Genomic DNA, 27365 nt, shown 5'->3' on the forward strand with positions numbered 1-27365 from the left:
ATTAGCTTTAAAGGGCATCAGTTCAGGTACATGTCTTAGTATATGAAATGTAAATGTAGGTTCCTCCCAAAAAATACAACATGAGAGTATAACTCCTTGCTTTCCAAGTCTCACAGTAAGCAAACAGATGAATTTTTTTAGTCAGGGAATTAAAAAATATTAATCACAGTTTTGTGTCTTTATTTTAAATCAGGTCTGAACTTTTGAAGTAGATGAGCGAAGTAGTCTACCATAAAAGATAATTTCATTTGCCAAAATGGAACTACCTTCTAGTATTAATACTATAATGAAATGGTTTGAAATATGAACTAAGAATCTTAAGGACAAAGATGCCCATTGTTCCATCTTCAGTAGTTACTTCTATAAACAATTTCATTCATGTAAAAAGCTTTATGATTTTATTTTCATCATTGACGGGCTGAGCTGTGTAGCTGTCATACTTTGCAGTCTTCCCTCCAGTGACAACCACACTGACAACATGTTATACTCCACATTGATTTTACAGTTAAGGAGCTGATTGTGATATATAGGGATTTTAAGAATTCAGCTGAGAGGATGACTTTTGCCTTTTATCATTCCATTAAAATTTTATAACCATCTTTTTCATGTCATTTCATCCATGAATTCTTACTTTAGAAAGTGATAGCTACTGCTGCGAGCGTAACTTTTTTCATGTTCAGAGCTTTTTATTGTATTAGCAAACTATCCCAATTATAGTTAATACTCATGTTTTACATAATTGTGGTGACCCTTTCAACCAAGCAGTATCGTGCTAGTTGATTTGTACATAGAATTAGATGATTCTGCTTGCCATTTAAAAAGAAGCTGCACTGAATGAGAGTTGGGGACCAGGATTTAATGCTTTCTCATCCAGTGGGGCCAATTAAGCATCTCTCAAACGTCTTGTTTGAACTCAGGAAGTCTTAAAAGTCTCTCTTTTAAAAGGGCAGTAGGGAATGTGTGGGTAGGTATGCTAGCTACCAAAATACGCTTTTTTGAGGGGAAGGGGAGGGACTAGGGGGACCCAAAGCTGAAGTTTGACAGCTCCTCCCATACATTACAGATTGTCCTTAAGGAATAAGTCTGAACTCGGGGGTGGGGGGGTGGGGGGGGGTTTAAGCTCAGGTTCAACTAATTACCATGAATGTTTCACCTGTAATGCCTGCAACTTATTCAATAGGAGTATAAAGGCTTAGCTGTTCCCTTTCAGCAAACTGCTTGAATATTGGGGGGGTTTTCTGTTGCATTTTTTTCTTCCTCCTGCAGACGCTCACAGTGCAATAGCTTATGAGCTATAATTAGATGAAATGCAAATTTGTAGTTCAGTGGTAAATATTGTATTTCAGCTCCTTTCCCCCACTAAACTAGAATGTGCAGCAACTGATTTTCAAGGTCTTTAGTTCCAAAGCAAATTCTCCTCCTTCCCTTCCACCTCAGAAAAAAAATTCAGTTTACAAAATATAAATATAAATATAATTCAGATTTACACCTCCACCTCTCCATCTTTCAGGAAGGTCTAAATAATGGACCAAATTTTGTTCCAACTTACGACCTAATTGATTTTACCCAAGAGTACATGCAAATAGAATTTAATTACTCCTTACAACAGATCATCTTTTGTACTTGCAAATTCAGAGATCTAAATTAATCCTAGTGTGCACAAGCATTAAGTACAGAACTCCATCCTTATTATCACCATGAGTAGAGCAGGATATGTGGTACAGCTGAGATTTATGGAGTTGCTTTGTGATGCATCATATAATGAAAGAAAAAACACTGTTACTTTTCAAATTTAAAAGAGAAAAGAAAAAAAGAAAAGCTTGCTATCCCAATTTTACATCACTGTTTTCACAGACATCACTGGTAATCCTGATATACCTCTCTCTGTATGTGAGAGGAGAACAGGGACTTCTGACTGCTTCAGCTGTTACTCTAAAATATAGAAGGAGCAACTCATTGTGCTGGATTTATTTGATTCCTTCCCCCATTCCCCCCACTTTTCCCTTTAAAATTTATCAGGAATTGTTTAACTTCTGGTAAAGCAAATTATTCTTCCTATAATGTTCCTTCTGGTTTGGACACCAGGAATTAAATAGTAGTGTTGTTGAGTACAGCGGAATTCAGCATATGCTATGTCACCTCCCCTGAAGTCTTGGCACACCCACAACCACTAATGAATTTTAAATTTTTGAACCCTTATAAATCTAAATGTCGGTCCCCTCTTCTCCCTCCCCCCCTGCAAATCCCCAAATCTAAAGCTATTTTAAGCAATTACTAAATCCAAGTATATCTTTTTTTAAGATTTCAATAAAATGTAATGTTCACAGAAAAATCTCATAAATGTCAAAATTGCTATGAGCAGAATAGTGGAGAATATAGTATTTTCTTGATTTGCTGTAGCAGTTTATAGATTTCAGGATGTGGTTTATAAGAATGCTAAATGTTCTGGAATTACAGCTGTTACTGATCAGTGATTGAGCCAGATTTGTGTTATTGCACCATGTTCATGCTTGTACCTAGAGAGCAGTAAAGCCTCAATATAATAAAAAGCACCTGCATTTTAAATGAAATTTCAATTGAAAAACTTAACAGCCCTTCAAATTGCAGAATTTAACGCAGCCCAGTAAAGCTTAAATAACACTTTGCCTCCACAGGCTGAGGGTTTTGCATTCAAGGTGACTTGATTGTGTCGCATGGTGAAATTATTTACAATTAAGGAATTTCTCTGGAGGGCTGCAGAGTATTTGCTGTTCCACAACACCTATGCAGGCATATGGTCGGTCTTTTTCAGTATTCATGGAAGCTCCTGAACCTTTATGATAATTGAATCAGTTAGAGTGCTGAGTGGAGCAAGCATAAAACCTGTTAACCTAAAGGTCAGATCTGTGCATTGTTTATTTATCAGTAGGTGAAAGAGCTAAATCGGCAGCTTCTGTCACAGTCAAAGTAAAAAAATCACCTATAATATTAACAGGAAGTAGATAAATTGCAAAAAATGGATTAGAATTATAAACAGAATGAAGTAAAATATTGAATATATAATGAGAGATGCAGAGACTTACTGAGCTGTAAAATACACAGCATTGTTATGCCTATGCTGTTGCTTGCAATTAGTATCTAGCCCTCTAGAAAAACATCCCCAAAAGCTAGAACTGCAGGTCTACAGAAATACTGAGCCATACACTTTCTCCTCATGCAAACAGCATTGATAGGGTACTTCTGAGACACAGGAGGAAAAAGGATGCAGAAGAGGAGGGAGGAGGGTTGGGACTAGGGAAGGTGACCAGCTTGCCTTTGAAAAGAGAGCCATATTCATCCCCTGAATGTCTGGGCCTACATTTTCCAAAGAAACAGGCTGTTTAGTAGACCTGAGCTCCTTTTCTGATTTTTGAGCCTCATTTGGTGAGTACATCTTGCTGATACTGATTTTAAAAATCACAAATTGTTAGTAATTTCTCTTTTCTTTTTTTATTTTTAAATTTTATTACAGAGCCTGGACCTTTAGATCCACCACTTGTATTGGATGTTACAGCAAGGGCAGCGGGCATCACCTGGCAACATCCTTTAAAGCCAAATGGCATTATCACACATTATAATATTTACCAAAATGGCCAACTGCATGGTACAGTGCCAGGAACTACATCTAACTGCACTGTAGAAGACTTGCATCCTTACACGGTCTATGTGTTTCAGGTAGAAGGATGCACTTCTAAAGGGTGCTCTCTTTCACCCACAACCCCAGAAATACAGACTCTTCCAGATGCCCCTGAGGATATCCCTGCTCCAGAACTCTATTCTGATACTCCAACTTCTGTGGTCATATCCTGGCAACCACCTGCTCACCCAAATGGTTTGGTGGAAAACCTTACAATAGAGAGGAGAGTGAAAGGAACAGACCAAATCTCAACTGTGGCACGTCTCCCTTTCGGTCAATCCATGAGCTACATTGATCAGAGCACTGCTCTGAGCCCTTGGCAGAAATTTGAGTACAGAGTGCTGATGAGCACCCTGCACGGGAGCACAAACAGCAGTGCCTGGGCAGAAGTTACCACCAGGCCTTCAAGACCTGCCGGTGTTCAGCCACCTGACACTGAAGCGTTGGGACCCTATTCAGTCAAGGTAGGAGTAATTCTCATTGCCTCATGGCTTTAACGTGTTTTCCTTGTAGCAACTGTGTATTTAAGAGAGACATCTACTGGCTGAGCCAACAGGCTTCAATTGCTGCAGGGGTAGTTGAATAATTCCTGTCTGTGCTTTGGCTCAAAAACATTAGACTACTTTCCTTTTTTTTTTTTTTTTTTTTTACACCAGCCTCTGGCATTATATTCCAGTTCATTTTCTTCCTCGCACACCTGATGTATTTTCAATATTAAAGTTAAAAGATTACTTTTAACTCCCTAATCAGATCAGAAAATTACCTACTACCTTCTCCAAAATTTCAAGACTTCATTAAAATGCTTAAAAGTAATTTTTTTTTGTAATTAAGTCTTCTGTATAATTATCAGATTTTTTTTTTAATGGCTAATGAAGAAAAAATAGCATTTTTGTTCTCCTGATTTACGAAAGACGAGTGTTACAGGACTACATAGGAAGTTTTCAATTATTCACATCGTTCTGTTGGGAATGAACTCTAGAGGACAGGATAACTACCATTGTTTTGGCTTGCATACAAACTTCATTCAAGGGAAATTAGTGTAACCAAACAAGAGGGATTTTTGTAGCTTAGAAGCCTCTTTTGTGTAAATACACACATGCTTCCATGGATTCAGTCTTGTACTAATGCCAAAAGTATTGGTACAGTAGCTTGCTCACCAGAGCACAAAACAAAGGACATTTGCATAAGACTGAAGTTCATCTGTTAGATTTATTATTTTTTGGTATACATTGTATTTTCAAAAGGTAAACACAGTGGTGTTACCAATGCAATCTGAATAGTTTGAGGGTATGAATTTCAGCAGTAAACCAATGCTGATATTTTTTCTTTGTTCACACATAATTTTAAACTATAAAAAATGCTATTCACTATTAGACAAAAAAATCCTAAGCTTATGAAATTATGTTTTTATGTCTAAGGAATTGCATGTTACCTCCGTGTTAATTGCAAATCAGTTCAATATGAGTGCAATGGTTACTGTAAGAATTAATAACAATCGACCACTAGTAATTATGACGAATTGCCAGACTGCTTATTGAAGATTTGGGCAATCTACTTCCAGGACTCTGTCCTCTGTACTTCTGTAGATATATCTTAATATTCCCCACAATTTATAGTAAAGCATTTTTCATGGATTTGCCAGAAGCTGCAATGTAGTAGCTCTAGTTCTAGCGCATGTTTCCCCACATATCCACTACTCACTGTGTGAGCTTTTTCATGTTGGCTTCAACTCTGAGCACAAAGACTCATTGCAACCTTTGAAGCTCCATTTAATGTGGTAAGAACATAATAATTTTATATCTTACCCCTGCTTTTTTTTCTCTAAGTGCATTCAACACTCAATCCTAGTTTTAAAAGCCTGTGGGTTACCAGAGACTGTATCATTCTTTACTGGATATCTTTTCCGAGATCAGACTCATGTGTACAGTTGTAATTTTATTGTATTTTTCTCAACTCCGAGATTAAGTAAGCTACCAATACTGAAAGTTAGTAGAGTGATTTATTTCTTCTGATATCTGAATTCAGGCAATAGTTTTCACTCTATAATAATTACATTTCAATACAGCAGTTTTTAAAATTTCTTTTCCCTTTCTTACTGAAGAGTTCAGATGCTTATTTTCCTTCTTCTTCTTGAGCCTGTCATTAATATTCAAAACTGTTTAAAGCCCTTTAATGTCCAAACTGTATGTACTCCTCTATTAATGGTGGTCAAATTTTATGTCACTGCTGCTCATGTAGTCTCGGACTTGTGTTTTTCACCTGGAGACCAATATTTTTTTGGATCTTTTAAGATCAATTTTTGTCAAAGATGCTGAAGTCTGGATGGTTTTTATTTCCATTAATTGGTTTTATTGACAGTTTTCATTAATTTTAAATATTTAAATTAAAATGTTCAAAATAGTTTAAGGTGGCAGCATTGAATTGAGAAAAGTGACTTACATATGTGTCTCCAAATATATGCACTCCTGAGTATCTCTTCTGCTAAATTCTTTGTTACTGTACAGAGCATTGGTCCTTTGCTGATATCGACATAAATTCTTGTATTTATCAAGTATTTAAATTTACTTAATATTGTTCCATTTTATATTCATCATAAGTGATAGAAAGTCAGGAACACTTGGTGCAGTTTCTGTGCAGAGAGTGTCCCATGGCTGAGATATTACTTCAGTTCTGATTTCGTAGATTCTAAGACATCTTAAAAATCCTAAAATTTCTCTCACTTGTTCAGGTCAGCAAGACATCTATTTAATTTTTTAGCATTTACTATTCTAATAATAAAGTATTTATTCTCTTTAAAAAATTGAAACAAAGCTGTAGTTGCAGAAGAGCTCATTGCACTTCATCACCAACAAGATAATAGACAAGACTTGCTGCACCCAGCAGTTTTCTCGCCTTCTGCTTGTTTGCAGATGGGAGCACCAGAGGAAGCGACTGGGATTTCATCTTACTTGTCGGTCTTCTTACAGATCTGTCAAATGGATTAGCTTGCTAGAGGTGGTGTTGTTTCCTTCCCTGCATTTTTATGGCAAATTCATGTCAGAGTAGGAGGGCTTGGAGAGCACTCAGGGCTTCACTGTGTCCCTGAGGCAGTCTTGTGTGAGTGCTGTGTATTAGGAGAGTACAAGAAGAACAAGGGAGCACCTGTTCACAAAATGTTTGGGGATTTTGCCCAAATTCTCTAGAACTAGAGTGAAGATCTGTAAACCTACTGTGTCCCTTCATCCCAGAAATTGCTAGTTGCCCAGACAGAACAACTGTGCAGTATTCTGCAAGGATTGCCTCTTAGTGGTTGAAATGTTTTCCTGTGTGGAAATAGGATGGATTTCATATTGAATTACTTTAAACTGGTGCCCCTAAGAATCCTAGAAAGGCTTACTTTCCCTCCTGAGTAGCTCAAGCCCAGCACAGTTGTAGTGCATATATCACCTATGTAGTGTTCAAATTAAATTTGTGGAGTCCTTGGTGCTGTACAGTGCTCTTACCTCAGTGTCTGCAATGGCAACTCTTAAGCACAGGGTGGAAAACAGGGCATCTCTTTGGGAAGGAGATTTTAATTACCTCTTGCCCTAGAGAGAGCTGTCCTCCTGGGTTAGAGCAGGAGGTATTGGAAAGGAGCTGTAGGAAAGATTAGCAAGAGGCTCCTTTACCAAGCCACAGTAGCAAATCAATAGAGGCTTTCAGCTGTCAGTGCAACCAATCCCTAAACCATGAGTGCAAATATTTATTTCTACTGAAAACAGAGAGAATTTACAAAACAAGAGAAATATATTTCCATTCCTTTATTTAGTCACTGAATCAATAAAAATGATTTGAGGATGTGAAGAATTCAAAGTGCTCCAGGATAGTACTTACTTGAGTATACAGCTTATTTTCATAGACCAAAGCTTTCACTCTGCAAGGAGAATATCAGCACTGCAGGTCACTCTCAGGATAAACAGTTCTGATATGTGTGTGCTCCTTTAACATTTCATTTTAATCAGAATGGACCAATATCTCTCCATAACATTTAACTTGCTTTCCTTTGAGCAACAGAAAGCGTAAAGCTGTCGATAATTTTTGAAGTACCCATTTCTGTGACACCTGCATGATATTTTTTAATATTTGCTGAATTGATAATGTTCATGGTAGCAGAATATAATGCGCAATAAACTGCTTTTGTGGCTGATAAAATGCCAAAGTGAAGTGGAGGTATTCAGCAACTGCAGAAGCCGTTTATTTAGTATATGCCAATGCCATGAACATTATTCCTGTTACACAAGATTTGCTATACCCTAATGTACAGAAGTAGAAAAGAAATTGTTTCCTTTTCTTGTGAGGGTTGCAATTGCTGTGCTGCTTCAATCTCACACTTCACACTGATATGACATTCACAAATGTAGCTAGGTTGAGTGGCTTGAGAAAGAGGCTGGTTTACACAGTGAATAATTATTTAATAGAGTTCTTTGTGTAGGAAAGACATTATGTGGCTGGGTACACTGAACTAAATTTACTGTAGTATGCAAATATTCCTACTTTGGCCTTATAACTTTTGGTAGGAGGAATTCCCTTTTGCTGCTGGGGCTCTACCTTGAGGATTCTGGCCTGGAAAAGGCAGCTATAGTCTTAATAATTGGCTTAACCAGAGACTTGCTGCCTCATGCTACCTGTATTGCTCCCCATCACTGATGACTGCCACAAACTGGACCACTGATAGATAAAAAGCTGCAGCCATTTCCAATCATCCTTCATTTAACTTTTTTCTCAAGAGAGAAGTTGGCATGAGTTGTGCATAATCCTGATGTTTCTCTACAGGGGAAACATTTTTTATTTTTTTAGTGTTTATACAGAGTTTATAGGAGAATGGTTTCCTCCTGGTTGGATGGAATAAATACCTCATTGACATATAGTTCTTTTACTGTGCTATTCCTTCATGATAACATCATTTAAAGAAACTTCCTGCAGTTTGATTAGATACAAAATGAGAAAAATAAAAATGATTATTACTTCTCTCTTAATGTATGCTATATATGTTGCCTGTAAGGAATGCAGGGCTGTAGTGATTCTGTGGCACCTAATTGCTATTCTAATTTTTTGTTTGTTTGTTTTGCATATTGATTCAATAATGTCATTGATTTTCCATGGATTGATTATTTTTCTGAAGTATTTCCTCACAGAGTTCTCTGACTGAGGAAGGGTTATAAGCCTTTTAATTCAATTGTCATTCATGTTTGTTGTTACCCACAGAGATGACAGTGTCTTACTTTGCTGTTCACCTGCCATTCTGTTCTATGTATAGAAGAAACTGAAGCAGAGAAAGCTGCTATTCCACCCTCCAGATTGAACAATGTCATTAGTTTGCTGTCACAGTATCTTCAAAAGTTGCCATCTGTACTCTTTCAGTGCAGTAGATTATCATTTATTGCAATAGCGATAAACATTTCTGGTTGCCATTTCTCAGATTTCACTACTAAATTGGATATGAAAGTGAGCAAACACAAATAAACAAGTCTCTATTTTTATGGTTGTCTTCTGTTCTTCATTAGCCCAGAAGCTGGATAGTGGACTGCTAAATGCCTGTTGTTCTGTAAATAGGCTGCGATTAAAATACACAGGAGAAAGATTTCAACTGTAAGGAACAGATATCACTGACACAATTAAAGCAACATACTCTGTAGTTACAGTTTGAGTATCGTGCATGACAAAGAATTTATCCATTTTCCATTTCCCACAGAATTAGTTATGGGCACATGTTCTGGACCTGGTGTTTTTTGTCTCACACATTAATGTTTGTTGTCTTGGGAAGCTGATTCTGATTTCAGAATGCTGGGTGCAATGCTAATTACTCCAAGGTCACTGAAGTCAGTGCTAACAATGAGGTGATCCTTCAGTGTTCCTCCTCTGCAGGTCACTGCGTGGCAGAGAATGAGTCTGTGATGACCCTTACTCTGTTGCGGGTTAAAACTCTTCTTGTGCTATTTCATTCTCCAAACACTTCAGTCTGCAGTTACCCCAGAACATAATTTTGAGAGTAGAAACAACCCTGATTCCTAAACTGTGTCTGCTAAGGGGAGATGCAGCATGCCCAGGTAACAGCTTCATGCTGGGAAAGGGAAAAAAGGGCTTGGACTTTGTTCACCACTCTTTAACTTTTTCTGTTGTCAGGTATGCCTGGTGCATCAGGGAAATTGTTTAGGAGCGATCAATCCTTGTGTGAAGATTGCCTTGTAATGCTGCTAAGGTCAGGGAGACCTTGGTTCATTTGACACATAAGTGCTGCTTGAGTGACCTAGGATATTCCAACACCCATAGGAACAACCTTAACTTGCACACTAGAGGTTTTCCACATGTTAGGACTGTGATTTCTTGCACAGCTTGCTCATTTGGTATAGATTATGCAGTGGGGTTTCATCAGCATCATCCCTCTGCCTTTGATAAAGTTTAAATTCTCTGATGTTGGTGTTTAGGATCATAAATGTTCTTTTGTTTTTCCCACCACTCAAGCCAAGTCCTAGGAGTTTTTGTAGTAGCAATCTGTTACTGCAAACTTTATCATGCTGTTCTTCTGTGGTAGTCCTTGCTGAAGCTGGTTGTAACTCATGCGTGAAGTTTATGCGCAGAACTATCAGTGACCTTTCTCAGAATTTGCATTTCCAGTATGATCCTGGCTCTTGATTGAAGCCACAAGAATTTCTGTTAAGACAGATAAGAATTTTGGAGTAAATTCTTATCCCAACTATTCCAGGGGAGCTGGGACGTTGTCAGAGGAATAGTCCAGTGGCTGGAATGCAGAATTAGGGTAGCAGGTCTTTGTTTAGAGTTTTGCTTCTTTCTGATATGTGATTTAGTCTGGGATTAAGTCTTTCTATCTCTAAAACTAGAATAATATTTGAGACTTACAATGTGCTTTGAGATCAACAATGAAAAGCTCTCAGTAGTGTATTTATTACATTCTGTTTGTAGAGGTTACAAGCAGTATCTAAGAGAAATGAGAATAAAATGAAGCCAAACACACTGATTTAAAAGCAAACTGTTGAAGCCAGGCCTGAACAGTAAAATAGCTTACATGGGCCAATGCCTCTCCTCAGATAGCTCAGAATTAAGTTGCAGGGTTCCAACTGCTGTCAAAAAAGGAAAAAAGTCCAAGGTTATAACTGTTTAATGGGGAGAAAATGGCTAATTTCTGTCTCTTTAAATTTTGTGGTGGAGAAAATAAGGTCCTTTGATCTTTAAATGAAAGCTTCCAGAGTCATTACATTGAATCAGTTAATCTCTCCCAGTAGTTACCTTATTCTCTCTTCCTCATGGGCATCCTCTTTCATGGTCTCACTGCTGAGCTTCAAATCAATGAACAAACTGTTACTGCTTCCAACACAGCCTGTCTAGTGAGCTTTCCTGCTTTCATGCATTGCCAAGCCCTTACCTCAAACCTTGGCACATCCAAGAGGAGAAGAGGTCCAGTAGGGGCACGTGTGTGCTAACCAGGCTGGCTCCATCATCTTCATTTATGGGTCAGGCAGTCCCTTGCCTCTTGACAAAAGATGTTTGTGAGGGATTGCAAGTCCTGTCATTCCCAGGTGATACAGGAAATTCTAAGCAGCTCAAGTGACACAGCAGGGTTAGGGAGTATCCTTGGTCATCCCACTACTTAGTTAAAAAAATTATTAACCAGAGCAACAACAGATCTTCATATCTTCGTGTGATATATCCATACCCAGACAGAAATAAGCTGCACTGTGTGTGCTGCTGGCCAAATATACTTTGTTCAGAGTGGGTTTTATTTCTCTTATGGAAAAAAACATTACAATTTAAAGAAATTTCCCAGTGTAAGCCCCACAAAGCAAATCAGCTACTTACAGTATGAGCTACTGTTCCAGTGAGAGCACAAAAAATGCTGTGAAGTAGCACCTGGGAGGTTTTGAAGGTGTTACCAGCTAGGGCACACACTATGTGAAACTCAGGAGCTGAGGTTATGGAGCAGCCTCTGTTTTCCTGCCATTAAACTGTTCCTTTATGTGAAGGGGTTACAGGGCATGGTGAATCTTGCACAAGTTGTGTTAGAGTAATTTTGTAGGTTTAGACATAAAAGTTAGGCATCAAAAATGAAATGTGATTAGAAAATAACTCATCCTCTCTTCCAGGAAATAAGTTTTGGTACAAAGTAAATGTTTTGAGACAATTTTATCTTCTGGGAGGGTAGTACCAGGTATTTTCCAAAGTATTTGGCATGCAGTTCTTTTTTTCGGAGCTATCCAGCATTAAGCAACAAGAAGGCTTTTTTCACCAATAATGACAGATTTTCTTTATTAATATTCAGATAAAAGACCTCAAATACTTTACCTTCACTGAGACAGAATTTCAGGATAGGTACTTCATCCATGCATGCCCAAGAATTGTACAGTCTGTGTTCCAGTTTCTGTTTGTGTATCACTTACTTTTCTTTGCATTTATTTCCCTTGTTTCGACTTGTGTCCCTTGCCTCTTGCTCCATTCCTGGGGTGAGAGGCTGAAAAGGCCTTGACCCTTTGTAAATGTTGTTCAGCAGTAACAAAAATATCCCTGTGTTACCAACACTGTTTTCAGCACAAATCTGAAACAGCCCTATACTAACCCCATTCTACTGTGAAGTTAACTCTTCCCAGGCAAAACCAGCACATATTTGTACTTGAAAATTTCTTCTGTTGTCTGTGCTAATTATCCATTTTTCTGTTTCCTAAGCTTATCACTAGATCACATGAAATACATCAAAAAGGGAGTTCTGCTCAATGTCTGTGAGAATGGTGCAGAATCAATTCCTACCTTGTGTGAAATTTTGCACTGCTTTATCAGTGGTATTTTCTTTATTTGTTTGAAAATGATTTGGGGCCAGAAGCAACAGAATTCTGAATACAGTATTTGATAATTAGCCAGAGCTAAGCCTTTCCTATGTGGGCACCAATAATCTTGGTTTTGCTGTCTTTACTCAAGATCACCCTGTTTCTAATTCTCTGTTTAATAGTATTCCAGAATCTGTTATCAAAATCCTTCAGGTTTCTCCAGCACTTTGCTGCCAGCTTTCTTACAAGTCTGATGGCCTAAGAGGTCCTTCTGTACCTAAAATACAACATTTTGTAATCCCATTTTTAAAAATATCATTTTATAAATCAAGCTTCTCTGTTTCCAGGGCCCTGTGTAATTGTGCATATACATTTTTAAAGCTAGTTATTTTGAAACTAAGAGAATTAAGGAAAAAGTTCAAATTAACTGAAACTAAAGTATTGTGGTGTTACTGTTTAACACTTCAGTATTTTCTTTGTTGTACCTAGGTTTTACATATATACCTAGGTTTTAGGCATATCCACGTTTTCTCCATTTCTGTGTTCTTTTCTATGTTGAATTCAACCCTAAATTATCTCGTGCCTGGGAGGAAAAGAGACAGCAATTGTTATAGATGAGTGGGTAAATGGCAAGGAAAACAGTCCCAGAGCAAAGCAAAGCTCGTATGCTTCCTGCACTGGGAGTTCTAGGGAAATGAGTATTGATAGATGCTTTTATGCTGCCTTTATGAAACTTTGAGATCCTAATACATATCAGGTTACATGTCCTTGTTGTGCCAGTCTGAAGGCTCCTCTATCATGGTACCATGGCAAAAAGCCTTAAAAATAATTTAGAACATTAATGCACTTTGTAGTGCAATTGTTTGGGTGTGATTCTTCAGTAAAGATGGTAAGAATAAATATATATGTAAATGTGCTATCGATCCCCTCCCTCAAAAAAACTCTAAAAACTTAAAAAAATCTCACCTAACCTCAGTTCAGTAAGGACAAAATCACAGTAAGAGTAGCAGTACGTATATATATAAATATATATGCATGTGTGTGTATAAATCTATAAAAACCATGAATTCTGTATGTAACTTCCAATCTTTTTGCATTCAGGTTTTCTCAGTATAGTTTTATAGTTCTTAAAATGGAAAATCGTTCCTGTTCTTTGTCTGATAGTTACCAGTGTAATTTGTTAATTAAAAATAAAAGGGAAAACCTGCCTATTTCATCATATGAAGAATGCAGAAAAATTTGTTTTCTTATAGAAGCTAATGCAGTTGCATCTTTTTGAAAACTGTGGAAACACAAAGTAAGATTTGTTTTTATTCTGCCCCTTCTAGTCAAGCATGCCAGGCAATACACCCTTAGAAAATAAGTGACAGTGATACTTATGATAAGTATTGTACTTCTGCTAATGCAACTGAACATCTCATGGAATTTTGAGTGATGTGGAATGTTCAAATTTATTGGTAAAGCAAAATAATAGCTTTTTCAATGGTTACAACTGTTACTGAGGACCTCACTAAAATTAAAGATTAGATTACTAGCTGATTTCCCTTTAAAACTAAAAGTGTGTTTTGATGTAAAAGAACATCTTCAGATCCCGCTTGTGTCCATCTGTAGCATGCTGTGTCTGTATTCCTGCAATGTGACTGTAAGAAATCTGTTATTTTAATTTTATTTTTTCCCCTCCTCCTTCAGGTCTCCTGGAAGCCCCCTCTGATTCCGAATGGAGAAATCCTGAACTATGAGATTCGCATGCCTGACCCACGCATTGTTATCGCTGGGAACCCTTCATCAAGGCTGAGCCATTTGGTGACCAACCTGGTCCCCTACACCAACTACTCAGTCACGGTAATAGCTTGCACTGGAGGTGATGGCTTTCTAGGAGGCTGCACCGAGAGTTTGCCCACAAGAGTGACCACACCCTCAACAATTCCTCAGAGCATCAGTCCCTTGTCTGTGACTCCAATCAGCGAATCCTTTATTGCCATCTCTTGGCAACCACCGCTGAGGCCCAATGGTCCCCATCTGAGGTAAGATGAGACTGAGAGAGCGGTTTGCTTCTCCTTACCTAAATCTGACTCAGAAAATTCTGAGTGATGCAGACTTCATCATGTGATCTCTTAATTTTGGATTTTTTCAAATTCCTATTTAGGGCTCAGAGAAGAGTCAGGATTTTTCAGGGCAAGTGTGTTGTCTGTGCTGGAAGGCTCTGGGTCTCAGATCAGTGCTGTCTGAAAAACCAGAAGGAGCAAGCACAGGATATTTGCAAAGTCATAAGTGGTTTGGGTTGCAGCATTGGCCACTTTTTGGTGACAAGTTCAGGCAACAAATTCCACCAATAAAATGACAAGGAAAATAAGAAATCTTTGTAAACATGAGTAATTAACACATCCAATATTCTCGATACTCTGGGTTATTCCACATGAAGAGAAAGTGACCATTTGGAGGATGATGACATTAAATAATCTTCAAAAATTAAGTGATGAATAAATTTTAAATGAGACAGTGCATGAGAAAAATGGAAGCTGAAGGGCTAGAAGTGTGAGAGCATAGCCAAAATAGGAAATTCAAGGAAGTGCTGGGTATAGCAGGCTGGGTTTCACCACAGGAGCCAAAGAAAGGAATTTCCTCTTAGATTTGTCTGGAATGATGGGATGGGAATCTTGACTTGAATGTTGAATACTGAGCATGTGTGTGTAGATCTACAGTAAAGAAATATGGATTTGAGTGCATAAAGATTTATAAAGACAAATATATCTTTATATATACACAATAAAAAGTGTCAAATCTTTCATTCTAGTGCTTTAACGTATCGTGAAACATTGTGCATGGAATTATAGCTCTGTAGTCCATATGTTCTGGTTAGTAGCTCTCTTCTAGGTGCACTGACGGGTTCAATAATTATCATGTAATGCTGTTTCAGTTGCGTATGTTATTACAGCACAGTAGCTTGACTTTTTCTTCAGGCTTAATTAGGGCACACTACAACTGGATGAAATGATGATTGCTCTACAATAAAATTTGAAGTTTTAGAAAAACAGTGTCTGTTATTCTGGGGTTAACAACATGAGCATTTTACCATAGATTATTGAAGTAATTCAGCACGACCTACATCTGCAGATTTCATTTCTTTCATGGTGTGCCATGCTGCCCTCAACAAGAACAACTACTGAAGCAGCTGCTCTGTACAGCATGATGGAACAAGAAGTCTGCAGCAAGCAGAGCAGCAGCAGCAGCTGCCAGTGGGGGTGATTTACACATGATCGCCACTCAGTGTTCAAAAAGATTTGATGTTTTTCAAGACTCGTCTATGAAATATATTGGACAGATTATGCCAGGATGGTTTCATATAAAGCTGTAATGATCTGTCTTTGGGTTGACACTGATGAACCACTCATGTGAGAGCTGTTCTTGTTATAAAGTCATCTGATTTTTTTGGACAGAGTTGGAGTTTAATTAGTTTTTGCTATTTAATTTCTAAAGTTATACTCCGAACTTCTGCAGTAATTCAGTTTGGCATCACTAAGTGGCACAATGCTTGCTTGTACCTGCTGAGGATTATTCCCTAAACTCAAGGGCAAAAGTTGTGGGAAGTTATGCATGGACTCCCTAGCTGCTATGGAGCACAGAAAGTGTCAGATCTCTTATGAGAGCATCTCAATTGATTTCTGGTTTTGAAGCAAAACTAAATGCAGTACCTGTTAAATACCTCTTCATTCAGGGTCTCAAATCTGGGATGATGTTGTCCAACATGTCCTTATCAGACTGGAGATGATCTTAACTTAAAAACTGTCAAATTACACACAAAGCCATTGGTCAGTGTGATAATTACAAAAGAGTGGTGACCCACACCAAGGTATTCTGCAGAACGATTAAACATGGAAAAATTTTCACAAATGTGCATTTAAAATTAGAGTGTTTGAAATCTGCCTGAGTACCCACGTACTTCTGTCTAGAATTTAGCAGTAAGCACCTTTCCAGAGTGGGAGGCAGGGACAAGATGAAATAGAGCAGCTCAGCACTTAAGAGAATCAAGTTATGTATTTAAAGGAATATATATGCATATGACCCTAATTTGCTGGGGTATCAAACTGAAACAGTTATTGAAAGAATAAATTAAACAGTCCTGTGGAATGTAATAAAGAGTAATAATCCTAAAGATTTTGAACAAATATATCTAATTTTGTTTCCTTTAGAGTGTAGTTTCCTTTGTAATCCCTAGAATGATTAGGAAATGCAAACTATAATATTATCCCCTTTAGTTTGTGGCACTAAGTGATCTAATTTTTGTTAAATTCCATAAAAGTCTTGTATAAAAGATGATGGAGAGTGTGTGATGCAGCCTGGGTGGAAAGCTTGTTTTCCAAATCAGGCAGTCTCATGGCTGACCTGATGAAAGATGGGCTTTGGCTGGCCTGCTATTTGGAACAGAGACAGGAATACTGCTTCAGATACCAATTAAAACCAGGATGAAATTATTTGGTCTTTCAAGCTCACATCATGAATTTCTACCCAAACACAAAGGTGCCTTGCTAAGGTCTACAGATGGCTGGAACAGTTAACTCATTCTGTGCCTGTTTTCTCCTGTAAAATGTACAAAAGCACACTTAAGCTACTACTAATAGTAAAATGATAATGGCAGTGCTCTTTGTTTCAGTACATTTGCAAGAAAAATGCATAATCATTTCATGTTCTGGAGCAACCTGTGCTTATCGCGCAAGTCTGCATAAGACACTGTTACAGGCTATTTGGACTTGCTCTTGATAACATTTCCACAAAGTTTAAAATCCATAAATCATTGAATAAACTAGGTTTTTTTTTTCAAGTGGAAATGCTTCATTTTCCATTTTCAAAGTAGTTTTTTTTTGTTTTTTTTAATTGAATGTTTTAAATCACAAAACATTAAGAAGAATATTTATCTCAGGAAGTTTACAGCTGTAAAAACAAAATAATGTGTGGCTTTAAAAAAAACCTGGTTGGGTTCTTTTTTTTTTTTTTGTGTAATAACATTAGTTGAGATAATCCTGGTGTTCTGCTTGTCTTTTGTGTTAGATATGAGCTCCTGAGACGTAAAATCCAGCAACCACTTGCATCAAATCCCCCTGAAGATTTAAATCTGTGGCACAATATTTACTCAGGAACTCAGTGGTTTTATGAAGATAAGGGTCTTAGCAGGTGAGATTACAAAAACTATAAAAACAAATGCTGGCATTTTGTATAGTGTATGTTTAATAGTTCAAAGTATTTCTTGTGTCTTTATGTAGTGAACATATTAATTATGTAATGAAATATTTTTTGTCATCATCTTTGGTGTTAATCATTCTAATATGCAGGGATGTATTATTAGTGTGTCATTCTTGCCTCATACATTATTTTCCTTTAAAAAACAAATGAAATAAAAGTCTCATGAAATTTTTGCATGGATATGCTCATGCAATCAAACCATTTAGATTTATGTGTACAGATGCTGTAGATTTGCGTGATGCCAAAATTATAGCACAGGCAGAAAGCATGTTTGAGGGAAACACCTGAAAATTGTTTTCAGCAATGTTTTTTCACCTGGTTCTGTTGTGTTAGCTTCATCACCATTAAATGCAGGGTATTTAGAATGGAGAAATAGAGTGTGTGCTCTGTTCCTCAGTGTGTAACAGACCTGCTGTGTGGGGTAAAGCAAGGCATTTACTCTTGATCAACCTTAGTTTCTACATCTTGAAGCCAAGGCTGTTGCTCCTTAAGAAAAAAACACACAAATGAAGAAATTGTAGTGGAGGATTCAACATTGATTCTGCATTGGGTTTTCCTAAGTTAAGTCTCAGGAAAACCCTCATGCATGGTTTCAGGGTGTGTGTGTTCTGTGTGCTGGTGTGCTTTATGAGAACTCCATGTCAATCACTGACCCTCAGATATCTGTTCTTTCCTTCTACTTCTGTAAAAATTGAGTGAGCATCCCTCCTGAGCACAATGGGAATCAGGAGAATGTGACCTCTGCTCCTTTCAGAGACACACTGAAGCAAGCTGAGGGCTACTGCCCCTGGCTTGCTTCTGCCTACTTGCTGAAAGTCACTGCTTATTTCCATCTGTTGCAATAACTGCTCACAGAGCTGTTCTTGTACCAATCCTGCCCAAGTGTTCATTTCTTAGTCTCAGCCATGCTGGAAAGTCTGCATAGAGTTGCCTTTAGTTTTAGCTTTGCATATTTTAGTGCTGCAGCATATTTTTGTGTATGTAGCAGTTATGTCAGCAATTCAGAGGTGGCAATACATTCAATTCAGAGGTGGCAATACACTGAGACAGAGCCTCAGTGACCGGTCGTTAGGCACCGTGATGTTTTGGGTTGAATGAGCTATGGCCAAAAAAGTGTGTCTAACCCTTGGACACACCTTAACACTTCTCCTGGGGAAGGTTCTGCAAACTGAAGCTATAGTTTTGCAGTTAACAACTCAGGAGTTTGTGGCTGGAGAGAAGATGCTGCAGAGAGGCTCAAGCACTCAAGTCTTATTTTTCCCAAAACAAAATTCATATATCAACATTCTTTTTCATTTGTCATACTTTAAGCATGTTTCAGAATTACTGATCTTTTCAGATGTTTTCTTCATTTCTAACAGGCTACAACAGAGTCATTTGATTTTCATTGTTGAAAATACAGAGCAAAAAAACGAATCACAAATTCTCATCAGTAAATTCCAAGACTAGACTACTTTCTTTTTTCTTTTATTGTATGTGTGCTACAATGTCCAAGAAAGAATTAAATGTCTCCAAGTGACAGAAGAAGCAGAGAGAGAAAAAAGATGTGTTTTGTATATTTTCCCTGCTTGTCAATGCTTAGAATTGCAGCTAGTGAGTTCTCATTAAGTTGCTTTCTTCTCAGAGGGGCTGCTAAAGCTTAGCTCTTTCGAAAATCAGGGTGTTACAGTAAAGCGTTTAAAATAAATGCAAAAAGTAAGTAAATATACACTGTGGGTGAGTAATTTTTGTACTAAAATCTCTAAATATTCAGCATTTATTGTACGCTTCTTTGTTACATTTGTAGACATTTATCCCACTGCAGCTTCAGTGAAAATTTGAACAAGATGATCCTGAGGTTCTGTCTTTGTGCATTTTTGTGGGAGGCTTTTTATGAGGAAATTAAATTTGAGATTATGAAATCCCACTTAACGTACATTAGTGTGCCTTTTGCTATAGGGAAGAAATGATGGCGTGACAGTCACTTGGTTTACTAAATACACATATAATTTTTAATAAATCTTTGTAATTGGAATATGCACAGTTCTGAGAAAAATTACTTCATTAAATGATTTTGAACTCCTAGGTGCCTTTTTTGGGGGTCTTTTTGTAGTAGAAGAGTCCTGACTGTGTGGTGAATCCCTTTTACAAATGAGATACTGCAAGTTAAAATCAATGGGTTTCCCAAAAGATGAAAAAAAACCTCATTTGATTAAATTCTGATCCAAATTTTGGCAGGTTGCCACCGCTGTAATTACATATTGAATTGAGCTATAATCTCTCAACACCTCAGAAGCTAAAACTATGAAGAAGTGAAATAATGTGTTTATTTTTGTTACCATGTTAATCATGCTGAACAATTTCCACAAAATAGATGCCTCTTACGAAGTCTTCATTGGTGCATCCCATGCAGATGAATTTTTGTGCATGGGGAGAAGAAACAACAAAACTTTGGCACAGGCAGAAGGTTTACAGCAAATATTTTCTATGTCTGCATTTTTCATTCCATTTAATTATTTTTAAAATGTCTTAGGTACACAACATATGAGTACAAGCTCATAGTGCACAACGAGGTAGGATATACATCAAGTGAAGAAGTGATAGCTACTACATTAGCGGGATTACCGGAGAAGGGGAATGTCCTTGTTGCACGTGCTGTTAATCACACTGCCGTGGAAGTGGAATGGTCAAAACCAAGTAAGTGTGCTTAGTATTTATTCCAGAAACTAGATGTTAACCTGCCATCACTTACTATGGCCTGCCTTGCTCTCAGAGGAAACACAGTCCTTGCCTTGATTTATAATATACCTAAATGCCCTTGAAAGGAGAGGAAAGAAATAGGAAAAAAAATGTGCACATTTTTCTCTTTCTCAGTCATGTTTGTATTTATTATATGCTCTTTCTGCAGAATGAGAATAGGGAAAATGAAGAAATAGTTAATGCAAACTCGTGAGACAAGTATAAAGCAGTACTACACAAAATCCTATTGTCTTTGTGGCCTATTTCATCCCTTTGTATAAAAATTTACATCTACATTCCTTCACGATGAGAAGATTCTCTTTCTTTATGCTCTGATCCTTAAAATGAATTTAGCCAATTTCTCTAGTTGGTTTGTTAATACAGCAGAGGGGAATTTCTTCATGACTTAAATTCAAATGATATTGTAAGGACTGAGTGCTGAATTGCAACAAATGTAGTCTCTTTATTTTATAATTGCATGCCTGAAGTGAGCATGCTTATAAAAACTGACAAATGTAATAGATCTGAAGCAGCTCACTGAAGTTTCATTACCTTGGTAATCTGAACCCCTGACCTTCTAGATGTAGGTAATGCAATCTGGTTTTATTTTCACTCATATCGTAGAAATTTCCTCCATATATGTTTGTGAATGTAGAAGTTAAGCACCAAGACAAGGCCATTAATTATTTGAAAACCTTATTGTATGTTATTACTTCTATATTATTTCTCTATTAATTATTTGAAAACCTTATTGTATGTTATTACTTCTTATGTTGCAAATAAACGTAATAATTATTAACTATTATGCATATTAACTATTTTGTTTGTCAGTGTTTCATTCTTTTTTATAATATTAGCTTTCAAATTAGTTTTTTGTTTTCTTTGGGAAGTTTGGGAAGTTTCAATATAAGTTGCCTTACTGTCTTTCCCTACTAAAAGTTTCTGACTTCTAAGGATCTAGACCTCGTATCAGTACCACTTAAAAATAGCGTATCATTCTTGATGAAGAGTTTCGATGACAAACCCATATATTATTAAGTCTAAAAAAATGCTTTTGGCTTTTATCAGTGTTCTGTCCCAGTGAGCTGAGTCCTGTTCAGTAGCACAGTGTGTCATTTCAAGATTTTTGTGTTAGTGCTTACAGTTTTCATTGTAATTATACTTTTCATCTCAATGCCTAGTGGAACAGCAGCTGCATTTAGTCAGACCTGAACTTAAACTGATTGACAAAGGACAGATAAGATAACAGATGACATCTGAGTCACTAAAATGGAGAAGACACCTGGAATCTGTGCTTATCCATCAGCTCAGACCAGTGAATATCATTCCCTGTGTAGCCTGAAAACTGTACTGTTTTTTCTGTCCTTCTCTAGGGAAGTTACTGCTGGGTAAAATACATTTTAGAAAGAAGTGTGAGGATCTGGGATTTTTGCCCTGTTATGTATAATGCTTCAGGGTGAATTACAGCTTTAAATGTAGATGATGTGCTCATGCTTGTTCTGAAACAATAACACATAGCTTCTCACTGTACTGTGAATGGCCAAAATGCCATCTGGCTAAAGCTGAATGTCACTGGAATTTATGGCATAGGCACGGATCCTTTATTCATGGCTAGAGGAATAACACAGGATTGGAGTGGGCTCTGGGAAGTATTATTTGAAGGGAAGGAGCAAAAATGCCTGCACCCCACTGCTTGCAGTGGGGATTGCCTATTTGTTTATTCCATTGCTTCATGGGGATGTCTAAAGAAAGAAAGCTTTCTCCAGTGCTGGATAGGATGATGAACCATTAATGATTTTGACAAATTAGGGAGAGCAATCTGTGTCACTCCTTAAAAGGGTGAAATTGGAAGCATTTGATGGAATCTTTCCTATTTTTAAAATAAGAGGTTCTGCATAAAAATTGGTTTACTCTTTACAATGAATGTTGTTGATAAGAAGCTTGCTGCCTGAGAATTTCCCAGTTGACGTCCCAATGTTTTTCCTTTTTTTTCCTAGCACTGCAGGATTTGCAAGGAGATGTTGCTTACTACACCATCTTCTTGAATTCTACTGATGAGAGAAGATCTCTGAGGGTCCAGGCTGATGTCAACTCTGTAGTTATAGATGATTTGCAGCCCAACACAGAGTATCAGATATTTTCTCAAGTTTTTAATGGAGTCCACAGCATCAACAGTGAAGTCGTGCATGTGACTACCTCAGATGGAGGTTGGTTAGCAGTGAATGCAGCTTGGTTTAAAATCTGAGAATGAAATTGATTGATTTTTGTTAGGGTTGAGATCAGTCATCCTTCCATTATAAAATTTCCGGTATAAAAGGAAAAAGGTCTAAAACGTTAAAATGCTTAAGTGCTGGTTGTCATCATGTCGTAGATCAATAAACAGCCCCACTGAGACAGAAGCAAAAGCTCTAATAGCAGATATTAACCCAGTTTGTTCTCATCTTCTCCTGCATATTCTTGTCGGTATGCACTAAGTTTGGAACTGAGTTCATATCAATAAATGGTGGAATTTAGAAACAATTAAAGGGTTTTTTAAAAGATTTGCTCTGTGAAGCGACATGCTTTTGACATGACAGATGTACAGAAAGCCTTTCCTGAGTCACTAGAAACTCTGGGTGCAAGTTCAGCCTATAAGAAAATTCTTTATGAGTCATTTCTATGCCAGTGGGCAAGTGCAGAGCTGGGGGTGGAGGTTGAGGATAAAATAATAATAAAAAAAATTGTGCATCTGAAATGTGTTTAGAATGGTCTTTCTAATCTTTTTGCTTTATAAAGTCTCATTATAAACATTATAATATCATTACCTCAGAAGCAAGTGTTCCAGGTCATTAGCAAAGCACTTTAAGGGAGGATTCCATTTCCTTTCTCATGCCAAAGGCCAGCACCTTTTGTTTATAAAATAGAATTGATGGTAAGGGCAATTTTTCAACTGATAAAGATGGTTTCTTATGATAAAAATAGGCCTTTGCATAGTTATTTCTGACATGCTTAGATAATTATGTAATTTAACGCTAAGGAAGGTGTTGGTTTTTTTCTTCTTTTTTTAAAATAAATGTTAGACTACATCATTACCTAGAGTAATCAACATTTGAAACCATTTACATAATGGCAATATTGCATATTGCTTCATCTATAAGGCTGATAATGTCACGTTCCATCAGACATAAGGTATTTTGGTCTCAGGTTTTGCTTTAAAAGTAAAATGCTCTATTCTTTTTTTATTTTTTTCTTTTTTTGAAGAAGTAGGATTGGGGAGACATAAAAATAATATTTGCATGTTGGCAATGCAGATGTGTGAGTAATTTATCACCATATCTCACTGGCCACATACTACTGATGATTGACACTGTGCTGCTGGTATAAAGCATTTTACCATCAGCTCTCATGATTTCTAACTGAGAGTATAATAAGCCAATTTACAGAAGACTACAGACTGTGATAACTTCATCAGAGGAAAGCAGATAAGCAGTGAACCCTTTGCTAAACCTAAATACTAATCTGCATTTGGTTAAACAAGTGCTTTTGCAGAGACAGCTGGAGTTTATTCAGTTTCTTCCTTTATTTCTAGAGCCTGAGGGCATGTTCCCTCCAGAGGTTGTCATCATCAACAGTACAGCTGTACGTGTCATCTGGACATCGCCTTCAAACCCGAATGGTGTTGTCACAGGGTACTCTGTCTATGTAAATAACCAGCAGTACAAGACTGGAATGAGCGAGCCAGGATCCTTTCTTTTGGCAGATTTGTCTCCCTTCACTGTGTATGATATTCAGGTTAGAATATATTTTCTGGGTTGTGTGACATACTTTAATTTTAATTATTTACTTCTGCTTGGATTTCCAAGAAGAATATTGTTTCGTAAATTTCTTTACACACATGGACATGTGTTTGTGCTGATGCTTATGTGCATATCCATACAAGGAATATATTTATTTTTAGCATGTTTTGGTTTGTGTGCACTTTTCATCACAAATTTCCATTATCTCTTTCTTCAAAGTGTCAAAACTCCATTTACTTTCCTCTAAATGCTTTGTGCTTCAGCATTAGCAAAGCGCCAACATATATTACAAAGAGGCAAACATTCTGCTCCTACTCATTAAAAGAAAATTGCAATTGTTTAAGAAGCATCAGGCATGCAGGATATAGCTGTACAGTGAAATAATGATGTTGCATTTGACATCCCATTATCAATTTTTTTCCTTATCCTTTTGAGGAAGCAGCAGAGCTGACCTCTGAAATCATCGCAGTACTTTCTATGGTCTTAATATGTGCAACATTTTTTCTTTGCTTTTCCCTTTCTCTCTCTTTGCCTTACTAGCCACATATCTAGTGAAGGGCAAAATACTGTTGGCAGAAATATAATAACAAAAATAATAAAAAAATAAATCTTTCTATCCTGACTTTGTATTCATCTCTTCAAGAAATGGATTTTGACACTTAATTGTAACTATTCCTGTATATTTCATGAAGGTTTGGTTTATTTTATTATATATTAGATAAACTTAGTAGTACCATGTATACTTAATTCTGAAAATTTGCAGCCAGTTACTCCATGCCATAAATAAACATCACAGACATGCACACTATAACAGATTTCCATGTTCCAGCCCCTCTGAAGCAGCAAACCTCCATCCATGAATACACATACGACTTTCTGAATGCCACTTGGAAACACATTTGTCTTTTCTCAATAACAATTCAAATTCAGTGTACTGCCTCACTTATAGACCCTCTATATTAATTTACCATGGCTGCCTTCTGTTGCTTGAGATGTTAATTATTCTTCTCTTCTGCTGTATTAGTATTTATATTTGCATCAAAGTCATAGGTAAAACTAAAATAAGATGCCTTTAATTTTTTTTCATTTTAATTTTTTTTCTTCTTTTCCTGTAAACAATATTATCTTGGATGCATGTGCATCTCACTGGTAATCTCACTGCATTATTTTTCATTTTCATGCTTTTTTTATTTGGAGTAACTTCCTTGTTGACAATACAGGGACAATGTTATGATCCTTCACTACCTATTTCATTTTTCCTCTTCTTAGTTTAATCCCAAGAATTGAAGGAATATCAATTTATTTCTGTGACATGTTTTCATAAAAAATTGTATAATTTCTATTTGCATTTCTCACATTCAATTTACAAAATAGACATGAAGGAATAGAACACACTAAGGAAAAATTATTTTTATTTTTATTTTTATGTCAGAATATACAGTATGAATAGAAGCATTGCTCAAGGCCTCAAATGAAAGCACATTTTTTTCAGTATTGTGTACTGGGGTCTACATATACATGCAGACAAACAAGTTCACTGCAACTCTTTAGATGATAATTTAAAATAATCTTGGGTGAAGAGAAAGTCTAAACAAGTAGTGGAGCTGAAAAATTTCTGCAACTGAGTATGTGAACCTGATGTTCCTCTCCATCAGATTGAAGCCTGCACGGTGTATGCCTGCGTGAGGAGCAATGGGTCCCAGATCACCACTGTGGAAGATGAGCCAAAGCAGCTGTCAGCACCCATTATTCACATAATTGGCTCAAGGTACTGTTATATAGGTGGCTTTCATGTATCAGGGACATTTGTAGCCAGAACGGGGACCAGAATGTAAAGCTGTCTTCTCAAAACTGAGTAAGGTGCATGAAAGAATTCAGTATGCACTTTGAAAGCGTTTTTAGTGGTTGTTATCTTTGGTCTTGGAGTTTTTTCGCTGAAAGATCAATCAAAGAAGTCTCACCCTTGGCTGATTGTACATACCCATTTGGGTATCACTGTGCTGTGATAATAAATAAGGCATAAGTGGAAATAGTTAAGAGAAGAAGTGTAGTGGAATGAAAATTATCACATTCTGCTGTCAGTTACGAAGAAGAAGATTAATGTTCAGGGAGCAATGCAATGCTGATAATGGAAACTTAGAATAATTCTGGGTAAAAAAAAAAAGTCACCTATCACAGCAGTAAGAATTAGTAAGCTATCTGAGAAGGCATGCATATCTATGTCTCCTTGAACCACTGTTTGCAAACTGCCTATCCTCTACATCGACAGGAATGGGCAAACTTCTCAATTGGAAAGGGAGCACCAAATTTGCAGTCTTTAGAAGCAGCCAAATAGTAGCTTATACAATTATTTTTTAGGAGTTAATATCTTACAAAGACAAAGTGAAACTCAACTTGCAAACACATTTTTCAGAATTACACCAACAGTAAAGCAGTTAACCTCCTGTGTTTATCCTTCCTGTGGTTTTTCCCTTTTGCTGGAGTATGCTCAGTAGCAGCGTTTCTTTCATCAAAAGAAAAAAAAAATATTTTGAAAATAACTATTATCTAACATCTGAGCCTTTAGAAATGGCCAACAGAATGGAGTTGCTCCTCCAGTCTCTTAAGGACTTCAGCTTCCTGTTTGCTATTTCTATGTTTTGCTTGAATTGAGCATTTGCCTCTGTGTAAGGGTGAAATTAAGCTTGCTATTTTTCTGTCACACATATATATATACAGTCAAAGCTTGTTGGATGATAAGAACCCAATTCAGGATCTCATCTTTTGCCCTTGGCTTTAACTTATGTATGCCTTTGTCTGTATTGTCTGTACTTGTCTGTACTGCAAACACTTATGCATGTTTCTGCTATTATATATAGACTAAATATGTCATAACACATGAATGCAAAAGGATCAAAAATGCCTTCCTACTTTATAATCTGCTCAGCCAGAAACAGACTGTGTTTCTACACTGCCTTTTCCTACATGTCATATTATCATCAGCTGTTCTTATATCCCAAAAGAATACTAACTACTGATCGATTGCCCGGACATGTCTGGCCGTGGCCTACATGTGCCCTGGGTAGTTCATTTATTTGCCACGGTGGATTTGCTAGAGTGGAATTTAATCAATAGCTAATTCATTAATTCTGGTCCTCGAGTATGTAGGGATTGTGCAGTATAAAAATGACTGTCTGGCTTCAGCTT

General features: G+C 37.0%; 1 protein-coding gene and 1 long non-coding RNA gene across 19 annotated transcripts in view; one reads left to right on the forward strand and one right to left on the reverse strand.

The window, feature by feature from the left end:
• The window catches only part of USH2A (usherin), a 392736-nt gene that overhangs the window by 257386 nt on the left and 107985 nt on the right, over positions 1-27365 (forward strand). For all 16 annotated transcript variants that reach the window (XM_068185676.1, XM_068185675.1, XM_068185673.1 and 13 more), the window contains 7 exons: positions 3491-4119; positions 14137-14471; positions 17494-17616; positions 20198-20361; positions 22401-22610; positions 23972-24174; positions 25835-25947. In XM_068185676.1, coding sequence (XP_068041777.1) covers positions 3491-4119; positions 14137-14471; positions 17494-17616; positions 20198-20361; positions 22401-22610; positions 23972-24174; positions 25835-25947 — 1777 coding nt within the window. The remainder of the gene's footprint in view (positions 1-3490; positions 4120-14136; positions 14472-17493; positions 17617-20197; positions 20362-22400; positions 22611-23971; positions 24175-25834; positions 25948-27365) is intronic.
• LOC137471390 (uncharacterized) lies at positions 9752-14375 on the reverse strand. 3 transcript variants are annotated; one of them, XR_010997561.1, is made up of 5 exons: positions 14260-14375; positions 11055-11161; positions 10919-10968; positions 10698-10752; positions 9752-10610 (listed from the first exon to the last, which is right to left on the reverse strand). It is a non-coding gene; the product is annotated as an uncharacterized lncRNA (long non-coding RNA). The 3 variants fall into 3 exon arrangements; XR_010997560.1 differs by having other exon boundaries at positions 9753-10610; positions 11055-11231; XR_010997562.1 differs by lacking the exon at positions 10919-10968 and having other exon boundaries at positions 11055-11231.

This window comes from Anomalospiza imberbis, chromosome 3 (genome assembly GCF_031753505.1).
Source record: "Anomalospiza imberbis isolate Cuckoo-Finch-1a 21T00152 chromosome 3, ASM3175350v1, whole genome shotgun sequence".
Classification (NCBI taxonomy): Eukaryota; Metazoa; Chordata; class Aves; order Passeriformes; family Viduidae; genus Anomalospiza; species Anomalospiza imberbis.